The sequence below is a fragment of the Lagopus muta genome, chromosome 25 (assembly GCF_023343835.1).
Source record: "Lagopus muta isolate bLagMut1 chromosome 25, bLagMut1 primary, whole genome shotgun sequence".
Lineage (NCBI taxonomy): Eukaryota > Metazoa > Chordata > Aves > Galliformes > Phasianidae > Lagopus > Lagopus muta.
In genome coordinates, this window is record NC_064457.1 from 4,966,112 (window position 1) to 4,989,462 (window position 23,351).

The following is a 23,351-nucleotide window of genomic DNA, read 5'->3' on the forward strand; positions in this document are numbered from 1 at the left end:
CCTTTCCCCTTCCCTGTCCACTTTCCCCTTCCTTTTTCTTTTCACTGTCCTTTTTTTCTTTCCCTTCCCTTTCTTTTTCCTCTCCTTTTCTTCCCCTCTTTCACTTGCTCATCAGTTAAGAAATAAAGGCACACTCTTGCTTGATCAACACCATGACTCTGTTTGAGTCTTAATTCAGAGGGACTGGGTTCAGTACAATGAACCACAAGCCTCTTCAATTTGAAACAGAAAGGAAGGAAGTCTAAATCCAGCCATGTATTTTGTGGTTGGCTTCAGTCAAGTTTCCTAAGTCTCATCTGGGCTTCTTTTCTCAGAAATGAGAACAAAGGTACTGCTGTAGCAGCAGAGTCTTTCACAAGCATGAGTAAAACTGAACATGTTCCTAATCTTCTTCCTGTCTTCCCAGTCTCACTGAAAGTAGACAGAAACAAGGAAAGAGTTTGTTCAGAAGAAACACAACAAGCATTGAAGGACTAAATATTTAACACGAAAAACCAGAGTTGAATTTTGAAACCTCATGTTGTTCTGGGAGTCCCAGAGTAGTGCAGCACAAGGAGCTGTACTGCAGAGCTTATTTTCCCCTGCACCTATGAGAAGTCCCTTCCCTGCATTGTTCATCATGTCCGTATGCGTACATGTCCCCATGTACATATGCTCACTATGTGCACACTGAGGCCAGGAGGGATTTCTGTTGGGGTCTCCAACAAACAGGGTATGCAGGATGGCTGGGCAAGAACACTTGAGTAATTCATTGGTTTGAGGGCTGTAGAGGACCTGTCATGTCCTGCTGTGCTGGGACAGCCCTGAGTGTCTCAGAGTACCCGACAACTAGCCCAGCTCTACACTCTCCTGCTTCTTTTCCCACCCTCAAATTTCCTGTTCCTATGGGCTCCTCTGCCCTCTGCAAATCCCTTTTTACAGCTCTGTCTCAGACTTCCTCTCAGAGGTCCAGGCTGGAGCACCTGAGAAAAGGTGGAATGGAAAGAGAGTGAAGAGAGTGGATGTTTAAACTGTGTGGAGTTGGCCGTGTTCCCTAAAAACGTGGAACCAGTCAAAACCATGATACTTGCCAGGGCTTGGTCCCCTTAGGTTTCCCATTCCTTGGCTGCAGAGGTCCTAAGGGGATTTCTGGGTTCCTGCTGAATCAGATGAGCATAAAGAAGAGAGATTCACTGCTTTGCCAAGGAGAACCAGCAGCTTGGTTCCTACTGAGTCATGCACATGAGTTTTAGCAGATGAGTTGGAGGAACTTGAACCATGTGCTCCAAACCTTTACTGTCAACACATCTGGGTTCTTACTGCTCAGATTCCTGTAGGACCTCTGTTGTTTGGTTGGTGGGCATGGGGTGTTGGGAGATCCTTTCCGCATGAAGTTGGGAATGGAAAACTAGGATGTTGGGCCGGAGTTCAGGAACGGGGGGGGCACCTCTGCCTTGGGCTGCCTTGTCCAAGAGGACACAGGCTCAGGAGGTGCTGTGTAGAAGTTGCAGCTCTCCAGCACCAAGAGATATGGGGCCACTGGGAGGCCAACTTACCACCTCCAGGACCAGCTCTGAAGTTCCAGCAGAACCCTGCAGCTCTTCCTTAGGGGGAGGTCTCCAGCATGGTCCTACAGCAGCATGTTACGTGTTGCCAAACAGAGATGTTACTGTCCTCATTTGCAGAAGGCAGACAGGGAAAATATAGGTAAAATCATTATGTAGGCAGAGACAAGTTGGAGAGCTGCGAGACAGAGTGTGTCCAGTCACACGGACTCTTGTGTGTGGCATCAGTGTCCCACATGGGAGGAAAGAAGAGGGTGATGCACCTCAACTGATGTATCTCACCTACAAGCCATGCACAGCCCTGTCGACCTGTGCTGATGGAATGCAGCCTAATCTGTTGCCTAGCTTAACTCCTCCACCAACCCCTGCGGATCATTGTGGTAACAGCTCTCCTCTGGTACGGTGAGTTAGGTGCCTCCATCCAAACTGTTGCCTCCACAGTATACAGACACACAGAGCACAGGGGCATGTACTTCAGCTGCTACTCACACATCTTGGGCCATAAGTATGCGCATTTGGACATTTATTTGCCCATGGGGCACTACAATCCATTTTGCAAAGTGATGGAGAATGGGCTAAAGTTCCATTTGCATGTGAGAAGTGCTTGCATTTCCTGTGTGGTTGCATAGCAGTTAAAGGGGCAGAAGAGTGGGTTCCTCAACACTCCAGCTTGTCAAAAGCAAAGATATTTGCCACCACAGTGCAAAAGCTATCCACTTAACTGGCAAAATCAGAAGAAACTCCCTGCCTTCCAGGGAAAGGGGTGGGGGAAGAAAAGTGCCATCTCCCTCCTTGAGAGTCTTGACTGCCAGTACCTGCTGTATTCCTCTCTCATTGTTGCCAGCTTGATGCAAAGAGATGGGTTAAGATCTTGCACTGTTCCAATGCCATTGCAGCGCCCCTCCAGGATTTCTCTCACCCTTTCCTACTCTTGGGGCAATCACAGCTTTTTCTCTTGCAGCCGTCAATGGCGGGTGGCTGGGAAGCAACGTGTCAGGAAATCCGCAGTGCACAGAGGTGGTGAAATCATCTTCCAGTGCAACACGAGTGGAAGCAGCATGTACACACAGCACGGAGAGCTGCGCGGACATCAGCCCAGGGCCCGCAGCTCCGAGTGCCGCGGCGCCGCGCTCCGCCTCCGCCCCCCGCGCCGCCCCGTTCTCCGCCGAAGGGGCCGCGCCAGGTGGAGAGGAGAGGAGAGGAGAGGAGAGGAGAGGAGAGGAGAGGAGAGGAGAGGAGAGGAGAGGAGAGGAGAGGAGAGGAGAGGAGAGGAGAGGAGAGGAGAGGAGAGGAGAGGAGAGGAGAGGAGAGGAGAGGAGAGGAGAGGAGAGGAGCGCGGGGCGCCGCCCCGCCGGGGCCCGACGAGGGGCGGCCCGAGCGCGGCCCCGCTCCGCTGCCGTCCGCCTCCCGGGCAGACGGCGGCGGCGCGGCGGGGCGCGATGGCGGCCGGGCTGGGGCCGTGGCTGCTGGCCTTGGCCTTGGGGCCGGCGGGTGAGAGAGAAGCGGGCACGGAGGGCGGCGAGGCCGGGGCCGGGCGCGGCTCCTGCTGCCGCCCCGCGGGCGGGCGGGCTCGCGGAGGCCCGGCGCTCGCTTTCGGTGCCGGGCAGCGGCTGTCGTGCGTGGCACAGGGAGGCTGCGTGGGGACGCGGATGCTGCGGGAGCGGCCCCGGCTGAGCCCCGAGGAGGAGGGCGGCTGGGGCAGCGCCCCTGGCCTGGGGCTGCGGCACGAGAGAGGAGCTTCACAGCTCTGAGTTGATGGCAGTTGTTGTCAGGGTGGCTGGGGAACGTCCTCCTGCCATGGATGTGCAATGCCTGCTTCCTGATGCTGTCCTTCTACAGGAGTGTGTGCACAGTGGAGACTGCAGGAATCCGGTGGAGGTGTGCGAGCACCTGGGGAGTCCGTGCGGCTCTCCTGTCGTGGATATGGCTTCAGATTCGGAGGTGTTTGGTGGTACCGCCAGGCTCCTGGTGGTCATCTCAAGTGGCTGTCTGACATCAGCACCAACTCATATGTTAGATGGAGCCCTGAGGTGGAGGGTCGAGTGAAAGGCTCCCGAGACGATTCCCAAGCTATAATCTCTCTCTCCTTGCATAACCTGCGCCCTGAAGACTCAGCGCGCTACTTCTGTGCGGTTGACACGAGAACAGGAAATCCTGCAGATCTGTGACAAAAACCCCTTCCTGACACAGCCAAGCCTGCAGGAGCCACAGGGCTGTAAGGTGCTGGCGAGGCTCTGTGCTGCTCCTGGGGAGTGATGGGATGTCACAGCTCACCACAGATGGCCCCGTCCTTTCTGCATGAGCTCCTTTTCCATCACCACTCTTTTCCTCCTCCGGAGTCCCAAAACAGTGTTGTAATGTGGGAATTATGTGCAGCATATTTCTGGTTAGCAAACCATTGACCACTCTACCTTTCTGCCCCCAGCCTGTCTGGACTGATCAGTTCTTGCCTCCCTTCTTTGCTTGGGTCCTCAAAAACAGTTGTATTCTAGCACCAGCCTTGCCTGCTTCCTGCAACAGCCGTGAGCCGTTCTTTCCATGTATCAGTCAGCAAAGCCATGGGTAAATTAATATGTCTGATGTGGTTTCAGGTGCATTTCTGATGTGGTTTCGGGTCCTCCTCAAGAACCTACATATATGATTGCCATGGCCAGAGAGTTAGAAGGTAAGGGGGTGCAAGGGAATTGGTTGGCAGTTTAACACTACTTCTGCCAAGATCAAGATCAATTCATGCCTAAGAGTAAGAAACTGGGAAAATTGGCAGGAGGCCTCCCTGGAGAAAGGAGTCTTGGGTGAATTGAAAGGCAAGAAGTGTAGGAAATGTGGGAAAAGGGCCTGTCCACGTGAGAGGAATATGGGAGTGCTGCCAGTTTCTGCAGGGGTGTAACAAGGGCCACCACTATTTAAATCTTGCAAAGGAGTTCATGGATAACATGAGCAGTTTTTGAATTTTGTCAGTATAAAAGACTTGGGAATATGTTGGTCCACTACTGAGAGTGAGTGAGTGCCCTGGTAACAGAGGATGCTGAGAAAGTGGTGAACCTGAATGCATTTGTTGGTTCAGCATTTCCCACTAAGTCTGTCGCTAGGGAATTGCAGTGCCCTTGGGTATCCTGATAGAGAGCAGGTTGCCCATGAGCCAGCAGTGTGACCTTGTGCCCAAGAAGGCCAGTGGTATCCTGGGATGCATTCAGAAGAGTGTGACCTGCAGTCAATGGAGGTGATCCTCCCCCTCTCCTCTACCCTGGTGAAGCCACATCTCATATACTGTGTCCAGGTAGAATCACCAAGTTTGGAAAAGACTTCCAAGATCATCCAGTCCAACCGTCCACCTACCACCAATATCCACCGTATCATGTCCCTTAGTACTACATCTAAATGTTCTTTGAACACCTCCAGGGATGATGACTCAGCCACCTCCCAGGGGAGCCAGTTCCAGCGCCTGATCACTCTTTCAGAGAAGAAGTGTTTCCTAATATCCAACCTGGACTTCCTCTGGTGCAACTTCAGCCATTCCCTCTAGTTCAATCTCTAGTTATGCAGGAGTAGAGGCCAAACTCCACCTCACCACAGCCTGCCTTCGGGTTGTTGCAGAGAGCTGTAACGTCTCCACTGAGCTTCCTCTTCTCCTGACTAAACAATCACAGTTCCCTCAGCAACTCCTCATAAGGTTTGTGCTCCAGACCCCTCAGCAGCTTCACTGCCTTTCTCTGCACATGCTCACCGTCTTACTTGTAGTGAGAGGCCCAAACTGAACACAGCACTCATGTTGAGTACAGAGGGCTGATCACTTCCCTGCTCCTGCTGGCAATACTATTTCTGCCACAAGCCAGGATGCTATCCGTTGGCCTTCTTGGACACCTGGGCTCACTGCTAGCTCTTGTTCAGCCCAGCGTCAACCAACAGCCCTATGTCTGTTTCTCCCACAAATTTTTCCAGCCACTCTGCTTCAAGCCTGCAGCATACCAAGGAGTTTCCCTGTTAAAAAGTGACTGGGATCTCCTGGAAAGAGTCCAGCGGGGGGCGACAGAGATGCTGAAGAGCCAGGAGCACCTGCCGTATGAGGAAAGGCTGAGAGGCCTGGGTTAGTTCAGTCTGGAGAAGACTTGGAGTCGATCTGATCCATGTTTATAAACATCAAAAGTACGGGAGGCAACTGAATGAGGCCAGACTCTTTTGATGAGGGTGTAGTGATAGGACACGGAGCAGTGGACAACAAATGGAACATAGGACACTCACACAGATATGCAGAAGAACTTCTATGCAGTGAGGATGAAAAAGCACTGGAAAAGGTTGCCCAGAGAGGCTGTAGAAACTCCTCTGGAGTTATCCAAGACCTGTCTGGATGCGTACATGTCCTGAACGAGGCACTTTTATTTCATATTCACATTGCAGTCACGCCAGACCTGCATGTCCCAGAAACACCATTCCTTCTACCGGAACAGAATTACAGTTAGCTCTCCCTCATCAGATGGTACTTGCAATCTGGATTGGTCTGTGTTAGAGATTGAAACTAGACCGTTTCATCTCACAATGGATTTCGAGAGGGGTTTTCACATGGTGCTTCATGGTGCGATGTCAGCAGAGGGGACAGAAGCCATGGAGGGATGTCGGTGCAGGGCTCGAGAAGGCACGTGCGAGGAGAGGCTGCGGGCCGAGAGCCCGCGCGTGGGGCAGCCGAGCTGCGGGCGGCCTCGGCCCGGGCCCGTCGTGCACGGAGCGCTGCGCGGGGATCAGCCCAGGGCCCGCAGCTCCGAGAGCCGCGGCGCCGCGCTCCGCCTCCGCCCCCCGCGCCGCCTCGTCCTCCGCCGAAGGGGCCGCGGGGCCGGGCCGGGCCGGGCCGGGCCGGAGCGGAGCGGAGAGGAGCGGAGAAGAGCGGAGAGGAGCGGAGCGGGGGGCGCCGCCCCGCTGGGGCCCGACGAGGGGCGGCCCGAGCGCGGCCCCGCTCCGCTGCCGTCCGCCTCCCGGGCAGACGACGGCGGCGCGGCGGGGCGCGATGGCGGCCGGGCTGGGGCCGTGGCTGCTGGCCTTGGCCTTGGGGCCGGCGGGTGAGAGAGAAGCGGGCACGGAGGGCGGCGAGGCCGGGGCCGGGCGCGGCTCCTGCTGCCGCCCCGCGGGCGGGTGGGCGCGCGGAGGCCCGGCGCTCGCCTTCGGTGCCGGGCAGCGGCTGTCGTGCGTGGCACAGGGAGGCTGCGTGGGGACGCGGATGCTGCGGGAGCGGCCCCGGCTGAGCCCCGAGGAGGAGGGCGGCTGGGGCAGCGCCCCTGGCCTGGGGCTGCGGCACGAGAGAGGAGCTTCACAGCTCTGAGTTGATGGCAGTTGTTGTCAGGGTGGCTGGGGAACGTCCTCCTGCCATGGATGTGCAATGCCTGCTTCCTGATGCTGTCCTTCTACAGGAGTGTGTGCACAGTGGAGACTGGAAGCATCTGGCGGAGGTGTGCGAGCACCTGGGGAGTCCGTGCAGCTCTCCTGCCAGGGATCCGGCTTCAGCTTCAGAAGTTTTTCTGTTCGGTGGTACCGTCAGGGACCTGGTGGCTCTCTCGAGTGGCTGTCCTACATCGGCACCAGCTCATATACTACAGTCAGCTCTGAGGTGCAGGGTCGATCCTCAGTCTCTCGAGACAATTCCCGCTCTGTGTCCTTTCTGTCTCTCCATGCCCTGCACCCACACGACTCAGCGCGCTACTTCTGTGCTGTTCTCACGGGAACAGGAAATCCTGCAGAACTTTAACAAAAACCTCTTCCTAGACACAGCCATGACTATGACTTCAAGAACCACAGAGCTGGCAGGAGCTGGAGCATCTCTGGTCTGCTCCTGGGCAGTGAGGGGACATCACTGCACACCACAGATGACCCTATCCTTTCTGCAAGGTCTCATTTGATTTTGTCACTCCTTTCATTCTCCTGAGTCACAAAAGCAGTGTTGTAACCTGAGGATTACCTTCATCATGTTTCTGTTCACCAAATCCTCTTGCCTACATTGTCCGCCTGTTCTACCTGTAGCTAGTCTGCACCCTTCTTCTTTTCTTTCCCTTCTTGGATACTTAAAGCACTTCGGCACTTCTAGCAACTGTGTTGCCTGTTTCCATTAACAAATACAGTGACCTTGTATCTATCTCTGTGAACCAAGTAGTCGGCGAGTATCAGGAGCCTTTCAGAGCGATGTAATCTAACAAATGGCTACTGCAGTGTTGCAGGGATGTTGATTGAGATGGCCATTGATGTTGAGATCCTGAAATGTAGATAGGTTACTCTGAAAGCAGTGTCTCCTATTGATTCCAGTGAAGCTTCCACAGTTTCAAAGTGCACAGTAACACTATTTGATAGAGAAGATTCACAGTGGAAGACTTTTAACACAGTCAACACCATTAGCTATGAATTCTCACCTGTGATGATGAAGGTCCTTCATTTCATGCTGGTAAATACCTGCACCAGTGGAGGTGAACCACAGTTTCACAGCTGTTGTGCTGACATTGTTACCAGGAAAATGTAGCCCACACAGTACGTCTCCCATCAGCCCGAAAAGATGAAAATGCAGAGGTGTCACATATACCTTATATCATGGTTATGAAAGGACTGTTCAGCCAAAACTGTCAGTGTGCGCCATGGTCTTCATATTGGTGTGGATGAGGCATTATCATACTGCAGGAAGCCTTCTTCTCGGGCCTGACTCTGGAGGTTTGAGCCTTCAGCATTGTCAGCACTGAGACTGAGCAATCTGAGCTGATGGATTGTCTGGGTTCTAGGAAATGTTGAAGGATCTCCCCTTTTCTTATCCCAAAAGACAGCGCACGTCACCATACCACAGAGGGCTGTGTCTTGAACTTTTTCTTTGATAGGGAATTCTCATGTCACCCCTCCATGGACTTTGGCTCCTTTGACTCTGTCATATAGATGTGACAATACGTTTTGTCATTGTTTATGATGTGATTTAGGAAACTGTCACCTTGAGCCTCGTATGGGTTCAGCTGTTCCTGATAAACTTGCACACTCTGTTTTTTTTCTATTTCTGTGTGAATCTTCATTGATTCTTCCAGGTGCAAACTTTGCTATATTACAACATTGTCATATCATCATCAATGCATGAAATCCAATATTCACCTCTGTTTTCAGGTTCTGCTCTTTATCCACTGGTTCATACATTCTGGCTGATCCAGACATTCTTCATTTCATGGTGTGACAGATGTGCATGACCTTCTGGAACGTGGCTTGTCTTTCCTGTCAGTGTTTCTACTGTTGAAACACAAAACCCATTGCGTCACTGCGCTCACATTCAACTTCTGGTCTCCATAAATGATCAGCAGGTGTCAGTGAATGTCAAGGGTGCAATTCTTTCCACGTGGAGCAATTCAACATCACACCTTTGCTTCATTTGCATTTCCATGTCAGATTCCATCCTGTCAGGTTGCCCCTCACTTACAGTGTGTTACACAGCAACAGAATGCAATGCATGCTGTGGGAGTTCAAACTCTACCACCATAATGCCAACATCCACCTCTGTCCTCATGAGCCAACATCATAAAATAGGTGGCTTTACTTGTGGAGCAAACCCTTCAATGTTTCCTACAGTTCTGTGGACTGGTACAGCACTATCCTAGTAGGCCCCTGCAGTATTGGCTCCAGAGCTCAGTGGAGCACCATTGCAACTGTGGACCAAAAAGTGACTGATAGACAATCCAGAATTCTTTGTTTTTCTTTCTAGCAGTCACAAATCAGATGGTGTCATGCAACAGTGCGTGCAGAAAACAGGCCTTTCCCAAGAACATGTAGCTGAAGGGCTGAGAAAATTTATAATGACAACGGAGCCATTCTGGGAACCTTAGATGCTACACAGTGAACCGTAAGCTAGTGCACATTAACTGGGCCTTCATTTTAGCATGGCCCAGTTTTTCCTCCAGGGCCTGGTTGCAAAGCTATTGAATCATGAGTTTTGATGGGATAATGTGAAGAAGTGCAGTAGGACATAGATCAAAAGCAATGTAGCCAGCAGTTCCAAAGAGGTGATTCCAACCATTTATTCCACTCTCAGGTAACCTCACCTTGAATACTGCATTGGCCTGTTGGAGCAGGTCCAGAGTTGTGCCACAAAGATGATCACAGGAGGTGCAGCAGCTCACCTACTGTCATCAGAAATCAGTCAAGAAAACTCTCTAACTACAGAGTGATGGTAAAAGCCGATGCTCCTTTATTCACCACTACACATACTGGCAACTTGATAAATAAAGCACAGTCTCTGCGAGTTCAGGTGCTATATTTAAACAGTTAAGATACACACATGCAGTACACTGGCATACATATTCATTCTGTCCCAATAACTCATTAATATATGCTGCTGACCTTCTGGGCGTACATGTTAGGGGCCTATGTTAGTCTTACAGCACTGACCTCCTCATTTTTCCATCAACAGCTTCATCACAGTGACTTTTGTCTGTGCTCTAGCTGTTCATCCCCAGTTTGACATATTTCCATTGCTTGTTAAGCCATAATGAGCAATCTTCTAACTTAGTGCACTGCAACCCAAAACAGTAAACATGAAATGGAAGGAAAAAGGCTGTGTATGTGGTGGATGCAAAGAGAAAGGTAGTCTGTTGTGATTACAGTGCTCCTGCGAAGCAGGATTGTTGAGAAAAAAACACGGCTGTACTCACAGCAAGCAAAGGTAAACTGGAAAGTTGTAGATGTAGCAGTCAGTGATTCCTTCTGCTAATGTAGGATATTGATCCTTAAACGAATATACTGATCTCTATTGCTAAACCAGCCTTCATCAAGGCCAAACCAGCCTCTATCAACAAGGAGACAGGCTGGGAGAGATGGAGTTATACATTTTTCTAATTCAAGTGGTTTTTGTGCCAGTCTGATGAGATCTTTGGTACCCTGGTCTTTGCTGGTTTGGAGCTGGAAGAGAGTGCACTCAATTTCTGCAGCAAGCTGGGACCACAGTGAGAGACTGCCTGGATGCCCTAACAGCATCAGCATCGTCCACTCCTTCCCTCCTCCCCTCCTCTGTTCAGTGCTCAGCACAAAACAGATGGCGTGAGAATCATAGAATCATAAAATAGTGGAATTTCACAGGTAAGAAGAGTCCTTAAAAATCGGTAAGTCCAACCACAACCTAACCGTACCACCAAACTCTAACAACCCTCTGCTAAATCGTGTCCCTGAGCACCACATCCAAAAGTTTTTTAAACACATGCAGGAATGGTGACTCAACCACCTCCCTGGGGAGCCTATTCCAGTGCTTAACAATGCTTTCTGTAAAGATTTTTTTCCTGATTTCATACCTACACCTCCTCTGGCACATCTTGAGGCCATTTCGCCTCATCCTGTCGCCTGTCACCAGTGAGCAGAGACCATCCCCACTCTTGCTGCCATCTCCTTTCAGGTATTTGAAGAGAGCAATAAGGTCTTCCCTCAGGCTTCTTTTCCCCAGACTAAACAGCCCCAGTACCATCAGTCTCTCCTCGTGGGCCATATTCTCCAAGCCCTTCATGAGCCTTGTTGTACTTTTTTGGACCTGCTCCAGCATCTCAATTTCCTTTCTGGATCGAGTTGCCCAAAACTGAACACAGAACTCGAGGTGGGTCCTCACCAATGCCGAATACAGGGACAGGATGACTTTGCTAGTCTTGCTCACCACACCATTCCTGATACAAGCCAGGATGCCTTTGGCCTTCTTGGCCACCTGGGCACACTGCTGGCTCAAATTCACAGAATCACAGAATCACAGAACAGCCTGGGTTGAAAAGGACCTCAAAGATCATGAATCTCCAGCCCCTCTGCCACAGGCAGGGCCGCCAACCTCCCCATTTATTACTAGACCACATTGCCCAGGGCCCCATCCAATCTATCCTTGAACACCACCAGCGATGGGGCATCCACAGCCTCTCTGGGCAGCTGTTCTAGCCTCACCACTCTCATAGTAAAGAACTGCCCCCTGACATCCAACCTAAATCTTCCCTCCCTCAACTTCAAACCATTTCCCTTTGTCCTGCTGTTATCTACCCTTTCAAAGAGTTGACTCCCCTCCTGTTTGTAGGCTCCCTTTAGGTACTGAAAGGCTGCAATGAGGTCACCCCGCAACCTTCTCTTCTTCAGGCTGAACAAGCCCAGATCCCTCAGCCTGTCTTCAAAATTCAGCCAACTGTCCATTAGTACACCAAGGTACCTTCTGTCACGCTTTCCAGCCACTCCTCCTCAAGCCTGTAGGGTTGCCTGGAGTTGTCGTGATCAAAATGCAGGACCCAACACTTTGCCCTATTGAAACTCATACAGTTTATCTTGCCCCATCATTTCAGTCTATCCAGTTCTCTCCATAGTGCCTTTCTCCCATCTGGCAGATCAACACTCTCTCCCAAAATGGTGTCGACTGCAAACTTCCTGAGGGTGCACTCAATCCCATCATCAAAATCATTAACAAAGATGTTAAATAGAAGTGGCCCCAGTACAAAGCCTTGGGGGACACCACGCGTGACTAGCTGCCAACTGGATTTAACTCTTTGGGCCCAGCCATCCAGCCAGTGTTTCACCCAGCAGAGCATCTAAACTGTAGGCAGCCAGCTTCTCCATGAGGATGTTGTGGGGGACAGTGTCAGAGGCTTTACTGAAGTCCAGATAAACCACATCGACAGCCTTACTTTCGTCTGCTATACTGGTCACCTTGTCATAGAATGAAATCAGGTTTATCAAACAGGATCAAGCATTCATAAACCCATGCTGACTGGGTCTGATCCCCTGGTTGACCTTTAATTGATCCATGATGGCTCCCGAGATTATCCACTCATAGAATCACTAAGGTTGGAAAAGACCTAAAAGATCACCCAGTCCAACCGTTCACCTATTCCCAATAGCTCCCACTAAACCATGTCCCTCAACACAACATCCAGCCTTTCCTTGAACACCCCCAGGCTCGGTGACTCCACCACCTCCCTGGGCAGTCCATTCCAGTGCCTGACCACCCTTTCTGAAAAGTAATACTTCCTCATGTCCAGCCTGAATCTCCCCTGGCGTAGCTTGAAACCATTCCCCCTGGTCCTATCACTAATGACACGAGAGAAGAGGCTGACCCCCAGCTCACTACAACCTCCCTTCAGGAAGTTATAGAGAGCAATAAGGTCTCCCCTGAGCCTCCTCTTCTCCAGGCTGAACATTCCCAGCTCCTTCAGCCTCTCCTCATCAGCCCTGTGTTCCAGACCCCTCACCAGCTTCGTTGCCCTTCTTTGAACACGTTCCAGGGCCTCAATATCTTTCTTGCAGTGAGGGGCCCAAAACTGGACACAGTACTCCAGGTGCGGCCTCACGAGTGCTGAATATAGGGGAACAATCACCTCTCTGCTCCTGCTTGCAACACTGTTTCTGATGCAAGCCAGGATGCCATTGGCCTTCTTGGCCACCTGGGCACACTGTCAGCTCATGTTCAGCCGAGCATCAATCAATACCCCCAGGTCCATTTCCTCTACACAGTCCTCCAGCCACACCGCCCCAAGCCTGCAGCATCACCTGGGGTTGTTGTGGCCGAAGTGCAGGACCCGGCATTTGGCCTTGTTGAAACTCATCCCATTGGCTCCAGCCCAGCTCTCCAGCCTGTCCAGATCCCTCTGTAGGGCCTCGCTACCCCCAGGCAGATCCACACTTCCAGCCAAACTCCATAACTTCCAGCCACACTCCATAACCTTCTGTGGCACCGATGTGAGACTGATAGGTCTGTAGCTACCAGGATCATCTTCCCAGCCCTTTCTGATGATGGGTGTCACATTTGCCACTCTCCAGTCCACGGGGACATTCCCAGTTAGCCAGGACTGCCAAAGGATGGATGGCTTGGCAACTATATCCATCAACTCCCTCAGCACTTTCGAGTGCAATTTGTCTGGTCCCATGGACTTGTGAGCATCCAGCTTTTGGAGTAGGTCCAAAACCATTTCATCACGGATTATGAAGGGCCAAAGTCTGCCCTCTGCAAGTCCAAGGTGGCAGTTCTGCTAACTTCCCTTTGTGGTTCAAGAAGGATGGAGAAATCCAGCATCTCATGATCACTTTGCCCCAGACAGCCTTCAGCCTTTATGCCCCCCACAAGACCTCCTCTGTTAACAAACAGCACATCCAGGATTCTGCTTCCCCTTGTTGGCTCCTTCACCAGCTGTGTCAGGAAGTTACCTCTCACACACTCTAGGAACTTCCAGGACTGTTCCCTATCTGCTGTATAATATATCCAGCAGATGCCTAGGAATTTGAAGTCCCCCATGAGAACAAGGAGTAGAAACCTTGAGACTACACCCAAGTGATGATGAAGTATCTTATCCACCTTTCATCCTGGTTGGGTGGACTGCAGCAGATACCAACAATGACATCACCCAATTAATGGCCATTAATTTTATTCTGACCTTAAGGTCTCAACTTGTATAACCAAAATGTTATAATCACAATATAATTGTGTATAATCAATAGATATCAAGATGTTATAATTGCAATGTAATCAAAAGAGTAAGGCAAAGCAAACAAGGATCACAAAAGAGAATAAATAGAAGAGCTTACCCTTGGGTTGAGCTCACTAGAAGATACCAAAAGAGGAGGATCTCCAGAAGAGATCCTTCCCCTCTGGTAGCCAGCTCTTAAATAGGTCCAGGAGGGGTGGAGCCTGGCTCCACCCCTTCCGGCAGCACAGGTGAATTGCCTTCACCTGTGCTCCTCTGGCTGACTCATGGCTCACCTCAGGTGATTAATCAGAGGTTCAGGCCGTGACTCAGCAGTTCCCATACACAACTCATCATCGATTTCCACACATTCACATTCCTTCTTATACCTTATTCCTTCTATACCTCCACCTTTCTTGCCTCGCCTTTCTCTTTTGAACAGTCAGTAACCATCCCTCACAGCACTCCAGCTGTGCAAGTCATTCCACCACATTTCTGTGATAGTGACTATATCGTAGTTTTCCAACCTCACAATGGCCTCCAGCTATTCCTATTTGTTACCCATGCTGCGTGCATTAGTGTAAAAGCACCTGAGCTGGGCCAACTTTTGAGTGGGAGAAACCCTAATACCCTCTTGACCCGACTCAGGTGTTTCCACAGCCACCAACTTCCTGCATCGCCGAGCAGGGACCTTTTGCCATTGCCCTGTGCCCCCTGCCCCAATTCTTCACCGTTGTTGTGAGGGAGAGGAGTGAGCAGGGAGTTCAGCGTAGCAGGAACACAGCCTGCCTGCCTGTTCCCCTCTGTTACCTGTCTGTAAGGCGGTAGGGGGAGATGTGCTCCACGTGGAGCCTCAGCTGGCTGCCTAGATCTCAGGACCGACAGGGCCTGGCACCACCAATCAGCCTCCCTCTCACGCTCCCTAATGCAGCTCAGCCTCTCCACCTCCTCCTTGAGGTCAACCACAAGGTTGAGCACATTATTTAGCATGCTGTATCTAACACAAGCGCTGTCTCCATCACCTTGCATTGCAAAGGCCAGGCCCTGGCACTCCCTACAGCCACAGGCCTGTGCACTAGCATGTTGTAGTGGGATCTCTGTCAGAATTTGCACATTTTTCTTGACAGAAGCCTTCCTTTTTTGTGTGCCTGGGACTTCATCTCCACATTTTTTGGGGCAGTAGCTTTCCACCAGGTTGCAGCCATGGGCAAAGCAGCAGACTCACTAGCACTATCTAAGGTAGCCTTAATGGGGACAAGACAGGGGAGCCCAGAGATTTCTGGTAGAGCACAGGCAGTCTAGATGGAGCAGTAATGAGGAGAAGAGTTGAAGGCTTACAGGCTGATTTCTGCATGATGCCACGTCAGGGGAGAGGAGGGAGGCCATCCGGGAAGGCACGTGCAATGTTAAAGGGGTGCAGTTTGTTCCACATGGAAATACGAAAATCCACACCTTTGCTTCATATGCATTCCCATGTCAGACACTGTTTTGTCAGACTGCCGCTCTGCTGGGAACTGTCGCACAGCAAGGAAATATAATGGAATATTGGCAAGAAGGTTCAGCCTCTACAGCTGTACCACCAACATCCACTTCTGAAATCGTGGGCCAGCTTCATAAAAAAAGGTGGCTTTGCTTCTGGAGCAGCCTGCGTTCTTTGTGTAGGAAGCTCCAATGCTTCCTATATTTGCATGGCCTGGTAGTGACAGCAGCTCAGCAATCACCTGCAGCAATTGCCCTAGAGCAAGGGCTGGGGAAGCTCCTAAAGCCACACAGGACCTTTTGCCCGCCAGAGGCTTTTCTGCCAGGCTGAGACTGGTCATCATTGGGCTGGATCTGGAAGACAGCGTGCTCTATTTCTGCACCCTGCTGGGACGATGGTGAGAGACAGTCCTGGATGCCCTACAGCACCAGTGTTGTCTACTTCTCCACTCCTCCCCTCCATCGCTCCCTCTTCGCAGCCCAGCAAGAGACAGATGGTGTGCGAAGATCAAGAAAGGACAGCCTGGAGCTTTTCTGGGGAGTGGAGGGCATCAAGACGTTGCTGAAATGAGGAGAATGGGTTAAAAGACTTCGAGGGCAGTTTCTGCATGGTGCGTCCTGGTGCTAAGTCAAGGAAGGGAACAGAAGTCATGGAGGGATGTCGGTGCGGAGCTCGGGAGGCACGTGCGAGAAGAGGCTGCGGGCCGAGAGCCCGTGCGTGGGGCAGCCGTGCTGCGTGCGGCCTCGGGCCGGGCCCGTCGTGCACGGAGCGCTGCGCGGACATCAGCCCAGGGCCCGCAGCTCCGAGTGCCGGGGCGCCGCGCTCCGCCTCCGCCCCCCCGCGCCGCCCCGTCCTCCGCCGAAGGGGCCGCGGGGCCGGGCCGGGCGGAGAGCAGAGGAGAGGAGAGCAGAGGAGCGGGGGGCGCCGCCCCGCCGGGGCCCGACGAGGGGCGGCCCGAGCGCGGCCCCGCTCTGCTGCCGTCCGCCTCCCGGGCAGACGGCGGCGGCGCGGCGGGGCGCGATGGCGGCCGGGCTGGGGCCGTGGCTGCTGGCCTTGGCCTTGGGGCCGGCGGGTGAGAGAGAAGCGGGCACGGAGGGCGGCGAGGCCGGGGCCGGGCGCGGCTCCTGCTGCCGCCCCGCGGGCGGGTGGGCAGGCGGGTGGGCGCGCGGAGGCCCGGCGCTCGCCTTCGGTGCCGGGCAGCGGCTGTCGTGCGTGGCACAGGGAGGCTGCGTGGGGACGCGGATGCTGCGGGAGCGGCCCCGGCTGAGCCCCGAGGAGGAGGGCGGCTGGGGCAGCGCCCCTGGCCTGGGGCTGCGGCACGAGAGAGGAGCTTCACAGCTCTGAGTTGATGGCAGTTGTTGTCAGGGTGGCTGGGGAACGTCCTCCTGCCATGGATGTGCAATGCCTGCTTCCTGATGCTGTCCTTCTACAGGAGTGTGTGCACAGTGGAGACTGGAAGCATCTGGCGGAGGTGTGCGAGCACCTGGGGACTCTGTGCAGCTCTCCTGCCAGGGATCCGGCTTCAGCTTTGGAAGTTATCATGTACTGTGGTACCGTCAGGCACTCAGTGGCCGTATCGTGTGGCTGTCCATCCTTGACACTGGCTCATATGTTAGATTGAGCCCAGAGTTGGAGGATCAAGTGTCGGTTTCTCGAGACAATTTGCAATCTGTGTCCTATCTGACTTTCCATGCCCTGCGCCCACACGACTCAGCGCGCTACTTCTGTGCGGTTGACACGAGAACAGGAAATCCTGCAGAGCTGTAACAAAAATGCCCTTCTTAGACACAGCCGTGGCTTCAGAACCGCAGTGCTGGCAGGAGCTGGAGCATCTCTGGGCTTCTCCTGGATTGTGAGGGAATGTCACTGCACACCACAGATGACCCCGTCCTTTCTGCCAGGTCTTCTGTCACTTCTCCTGAGTAACAAAAGCAGTGTTGTGGCCTGAGGATTATATTCAGCATATTTCTGTTCACACTGTCAGCCCGGCCACTTTACCTACCTTCTTACCTGCAGCATGTCTGCACCTGCTTTTGATTTCCTTCTTTTCTTGTGTACTCAAAAGCACTTGGGCACTTCTAGAAACAGCATTGCCTGCTTCCATCACCTGTGTGGATGGCTTTTTCCATGTTTCTCTGTGAGCAAAACAGTGACTGAATAGATCTGATGTGGTTTCAGGGGCATTTCAGAGTGATGGAATGCAGCAGATGCTGTCTGTAGCGTTGCAGGGTACAGCTGTTCCTGACAGACTTACACTGTTCTTTCTGTTCCTGTGTATCAGTAGATTCTTCCTGGTGCAAAGTTTGGTATATTCCAATGTTAGCATCGTCATTTAAGTGCACGAAATCCAATATTCAGCTCTGCACTCAGGTTCCTGTTCAAAATCCACTGATTCATACGGTTATGCTGATCCAGACACTCTTCATTTCATGATGTGACATCTGCACGGTCTTCTGGAATGTGGCTTGTCTTCCTTGTTGGTGTTCCCACTGCTGAAACACAAATCCCACTGCCTCACGGTGTTCACATTCAACTTTGGGTCTCCATAAATGTTCAGCAGGTGTCAGTGAATGCCAAGGGTGCAATTCTTTCCATGTGGAGCAATTCAACATCACGCCTTTGCCTCATATGCACTTACGTGGCAGACTCCATTCTATCCGACAGCCTCTCTGTTACCATGTGTTACACAGCAACAGAATGGAATGGAATGGAATGGAATACCGACAGGAGTTCAACGTGCACTGCCATGCTGCCAACATCCACTTCTGTCTGCATGTGCCTGCATAGGAAATAGATGGCACTGTTGTGGAGCAGCCCTTGTACTTACAACTGCAATGCTTCCTGTACTTGCGAGGCTCGGTACCAGCAGTATCCTGGCAGGCCCCTGCAGTATTGGCTCTGAGCTCACTGGAACAGCTCTGCAGCTGTGGACCAAAAAGTGACTGACAGGCAATCCAGTATTCTCAATGTTTCTTTCTAGCAGCCTTGAATCAGATGGTGTTGTGCAGCAGCAGGTGCAGAAAGCAGGCCTTTCCACAGTATGTAACAATACTGTCATGGTTTTGTGATTTTTGGCTTTCGGTATTCCACATCATAACATCATGTGGGACACTGGGACTTTAACTGTTAATGCTCAAGTCCTGGGTACCTGCCCTGAAGAGAAGAAGAACTACATTCCCCAGGGGACCTTGCGGTCAGGGAGAGGAGGTTTAACTCCTGGCAAGGTCACTTGAGTTCTCTTTCTTGCCTGCCTTTCGTCGCGGACACTGCTCCCGTCTCCCTGCTGCTCAACTGCACTGCGCTTCTCACCTCAGCGTTGTGCTGAGGCCTATCCACCTTTCGGACATTCTCTCTCTCATTATATTTGATTTATTAGCTTCAATTCTGATTATATTGTATTATAGTGTGTTATCTTGCATTCCGATAATATACTTAGTAAATTAGTTTGTTTCTCCTCAGATCGGTGCCGCTGTTTTAATTATTTTGGGGTCTCCTGTTTCCTTTTTTCCGGAGGCGCGGATCTGCGGATCCCTCCGCCCCGCTCGTCACGGAACTGGGCCGAACCAGCCCTTAAACCGTTGACAATACCCATTGGAAGAAAGTGCAGTTCAAGGGCTGAGAAAATTGTGATGCAAAAGGAGGCATTCTGGGAGCCTCAGTTGCTGCACAGTGAATCATCAGCTACTGCACACTGACTGGGCTTCTGATCTACCATGGCCCAGTTTTTCCTCCATGGCCTGGCTGCAAATCTATTCGACCATGGATGTGCAGTTGGATAAGTTGGAGAAGTGCTGTAGGAGATGGATCAAAAGAAGGATAGCCAGCAGTTTCAATGAGGTGATTCCAACCATTTGTTCCATTGTTGTGAAACCTCACCTGAAATACTGTGTTCAAGTCTGGGCACAAAGGGATAAGAACGACATTGGCCAGTTGGAGTGGGTCCAGAGAGCAGCCACAGAGATGATCTGAGGAGATGCAGCAGCTCTCGTGTTGTCACGTGAAATCAGGGAAGAAAGCTCTCTAACTACAAGGAGGTGTTAGAGAGCCGACACTCCCTTATTCCTCACAATACAGTCTGGTGACTTGATAAATCAAGCACGTGCTCTGAGAGTTCCAGTGCTACATTTAAACAGTTAAGACGTACATATGCAGTACATTGGCATACATATTCATTCTTTTCCAAGAACTCATGAATACATGCTGTTGTCCTTCTGGGCATGGTAGGAGTTTGTGGTGGTCCTATACCACTGACTTCCTCCTCTTTTTTCCACCAACAGCTTCATCACAGTTACTTTTGGCTGTCCTCTAGCTGTTTGCTCCCAGTTTGACACATTTCCATTGGTTGGTAGGCCAAAACGAGCAACTTTCTATCTTAGTGCAGCATAATCCAAAACCATCAGTGTGAAATCCAAGGAAAAAGTCTGTGTTCGTGGTGGATGCCAAGAGAAAAGTAGGCTGTTGTGACTGCAGTGCTCTTATGGAGCAGGATCGTAGAGAATAAACAAGGCTGTTCACACACCAAGCAAAGCTAAACTAGAAAATTTACAGCTAGCACTCATTGATTCCTTCTGCTAAAGCAAAACATTGGTCCTTAAACTAATATACTGATTTTTATTGCTAAACCAGCCTATGTCCATGCCAAACCATAGCCTATATAACTACGTGGACAGGCTGAGAGAGCTGGAGTTTTACATTCTGGTAATTCGGTGTTTTCTGTGGCACTCAGATGAGATCTCTGGGCCTCGGGTGATGACTGGGCTGGAGCTGGAAGACAGGGCACTCAATTTCTGCACTCTGCTAGGAGCATGCTGGGAGACAGTCCCGGGGGCCCTGACTGCATCAGCGTTGCCCACTGCTCCCCTCCCTCTTCCCCTTTTGCAGCCCAGCCTGAGCCGGGTTGTGACAGTGAAAGGAGGAAAGAGACCGGAGCTCCAGGGAGCAGAGCAGGGGAAGGAGATGGTGCTGAAAAGAGGAGAATAGCGTAAAAGGCTGATGGGCTGATTTCCGCACGATGCCACGTCAAGGAACGAGAGGGAGGCCACGGAGGGATGTCGGTGCGGGGCTCGGGGAGGCACGTGCGAGGAGAGGCTGCGGGGCGAGAGCCCGTGCGTGGGGCAGCCCCGTCGTGAACGGAGCGCTGCGCGGGGATCAGCCCAGGGCCCGCAGCTCCGAGTGCCGGGGCGTCGAGCTCCGCCTCCGCCCCCCCGCGCCGCCCCGTCCTCCGCCGAAGGGGCCGCGGGGCCGGGCCGGGCGGAGAGCAGAGGAGAGGAGAGCAGAGGAGCGGGGGGCGCCGCCCCGCCGGGGCCCGACGAGGGGCGGCCCGAGCGCGGCCCCGCTCCGCTGCCGTCCGCCTCCCGGGCAGACGGCGGCGGCGCGGAGGGGCGCGATGGCGGCCGGGCTGGGGCCGTGGCTGCTGGCCTTGGCCTTGGGGCCGGCGGGTGAGAGAGAAGCGGGCACGGAGGGCGGCGAGGCCGGGGCCGGGCGCGGCTCCTGCTGCCGCCCCGCGGGCGGGTGGGCAGGCGGGTGGGCGCGCGGAGGCCCGGCGCTCGCCTTCGGGGCCGGGCAGCGGCTGTCGTGCGTGGCACAGGGAGGCTGCGTGGGGACGCGGATGCTGCGGGAGCGGCCCTGGCTGAGCCCCGAGGAGGAGGGCGGCTGGGGCAGCGCCCCTGGCCTGGGGCTGCGGCACGAGAGAGGAGCTTCACAGCTCTGAGTTGATGGCAGTTGTTGTCAGGGTGGCTGGGGAACGTCCTCCTGCCGTGGATGTGCAATGCCTGCTTCCTGATGCTGTCCTTCTACAGGAGTGTGTGCACAGTGGAGACTGGAAGCATCTGGCGGAGGTGTGCGAGCACCTGGGGAGTCCGTGCAGCTCTCCTGCCAGGGATCCGGCTTCAGCTTTGGAAATTACCATGTACTGTGGTACTGTCAGGCACTCAGTGGTCGTCTCGTGTGGCTGTCCTACATCAGCACCAGCTCATATATTGGATCCAGCCCAGAGTTGGACGGTCGATCCTCAGTCTCTCGAGACAATTCCCACTCTGTGTCCTTTCTGTCTCTTCATGCCCTGCGCCCTGAAGACTCAGCGCACTACTTCTGTGCTGTTCGCACGGGAACAGGAAATCCTGCAGAGCTGTAATGAAAATCCCTTTCTTAGACACAGCTGTGGCTGCAGAACCACAGAGCTGGCAGGAGCTGGAGCATCTCTGGGCTGCTTCTGGACAGTGAGGTGATGTCACAGGTGATCCTGTCGTTTCTGCAAAGTCTCCTTTCACTTCATCACTCCTTTCATTCACCTGAGTCACAAAAGCAGATGGATGCTGTGGGAGTGGCCCTGGCTGAGCTCTGAGCAGGAGCCTGAGAGCTGCAGGGCTGCTGCAGTTTTGGCGGTAGCAAAACCATCTGCAGCTTGCGATGGGATTGGGAAAGCAAAGGAACAGATGGAACTGAAGTTGGCAAGGAATGCTAAAAACTATAAGAAGGGATTGTACTCATGCCTGGGTCAGAAGAGTAGGGCCTACGAGATTGTACCTGCCCTTCTAAATGAGAGTGGAGAACAGGCTAGAACATGTATAGAGAACACTGAGGTACTCAATGAGTTCTTTGCCTCAGTCTTCAGTGGCAGCCCTGAAACTCACATCCCTGCACCTGAACCTCTAGGTGGGACTGAGGTAGCGAAGTCCCCCACACTGTAAGGACAGAGCAAGTCCAAGACCGGCTCATGAGACTGAATGCATTCAAGTCCGTGGGGCTGGCTGGTATACATCCCAGTGTCCTTTGGGAGAAGATGTCTGAGGTGCTTGCCAAGTCAATCTCCATCATATTGTGGAAGTTGTGGCTGTCAGGCAAAATCTGTTGGGAATGGGGGAAAAAACAACAACAACAAAAGAAGCATCATGCCCATTTACAAGGAAGGGAGGAAGGTGGACTGTGGGAACTACAGGCTGGTGAACCTCACCTCAGTGCCAGAGATAACCGTGGAACAGCTCCTCCTGGAAGATATGTTAAAGCACGTGAGGGATAAGCGGGTGATCCAAGATAGCCAACGTGGCTTCACCAAAGGAGGGACATGCCTGATCAATCTGGTGTGCTTCTGTGATGTTCTGATCAGTCAACAAAGGGAAAGCAACTGATGTAATCTATCTGGACTCTGCAAGGCCTTTGAGATGGTCCCCCTCCACATCCTTCTCTCTAAATTGGAGAGAGGAGGATTTGAGGGGTGGACTATTGATTGGATAAGGAATTGGTTGGCACGTTGCTATTAGAGGCTTGCGTTTACATCCAGGTGGAGGCCGGTAATGAAAGGTCTCCTGCAGGGGTCCATCTTGGGTCTAGTCCTCCTTAACATAATTGACGGGATTGAGTGCACCCTCAGTGTGTTTGCTGATGACATCATGCTGAGCGGTGCAGTTGATGCAGCCGGAAAGAAGGGACGCCATCCAGAGGCCTGGAGGGAGTGTGCTATGAAAACAGGCTGAAGGAGCTGGTCTTACTCAGCCTGGAAAAGAGAAGACTGTGGGGAGACCCTCATTGCAGCCGTCCAGTATTTCAGGGAGTTAATAAATGTGAAGGAAATCAACTTCTTACATGGGTAGATGATAGGACAAGGGGGAATGTTTTTAGACTGAAGGATAGGAGATTTAAAGTGGATGTCAGAGGGAAATTCTTTACTGAGAGTGTGGTGAGGTGCTGGAAGAGGCTGCCCTGAGACATTGTGAATGCCCCATCGCTGGAGGTGTTTATGGCTGTGTTGGATGGGGCCCTGGGCCAGCTGATCTAGTAGTTGATCTAGTGGCTGGCAGCCCTGCCTGTAGCAGAGAGGTTGGAACTTGATGACCCTGGAGGTCCCTTCCAACCCAAGGCATTCTATGATTCTACGATTCTCTGTCTGTTCCAGGCTGGGGCATTAGGGTGGCTGGGAAATTT

General features: G+C 52.6%; 2 gene segments (V, D, J or C); both read left to right on the forward strand.

Annotated features, from left to right (window-relative positions):
- Positions 1–6,493: 6,493 nt before the first annotated feature.
- On the forward strand, positions 6,494–8,727 carry LOC125684516 (Ig heavy chain V region 914-like). The segment is given in 2 exon segments: positions 6,494–6,592; positions 6,941–8,727. Coding segments are annotated over 2 exon segments (387 nt in total).
- A 7,709-nt stretch (positions 8,728–16,436) lies between these two features.
- LOC125684500 (T cell receptor alpha chain constant-like) overlaps positions 16,437–23,351 on the forward strand; it is a 72,142-nt gene continuing 65,227 nt past the window's right edge. Inside the window, 2 exon segments of the C gene segment in view lie at positions 16,437–16,503; positions 21,230–21,268. Coding sequence covers positions 16,452–16,503; positions 21,230–21,268 — 91 coding nt within the window.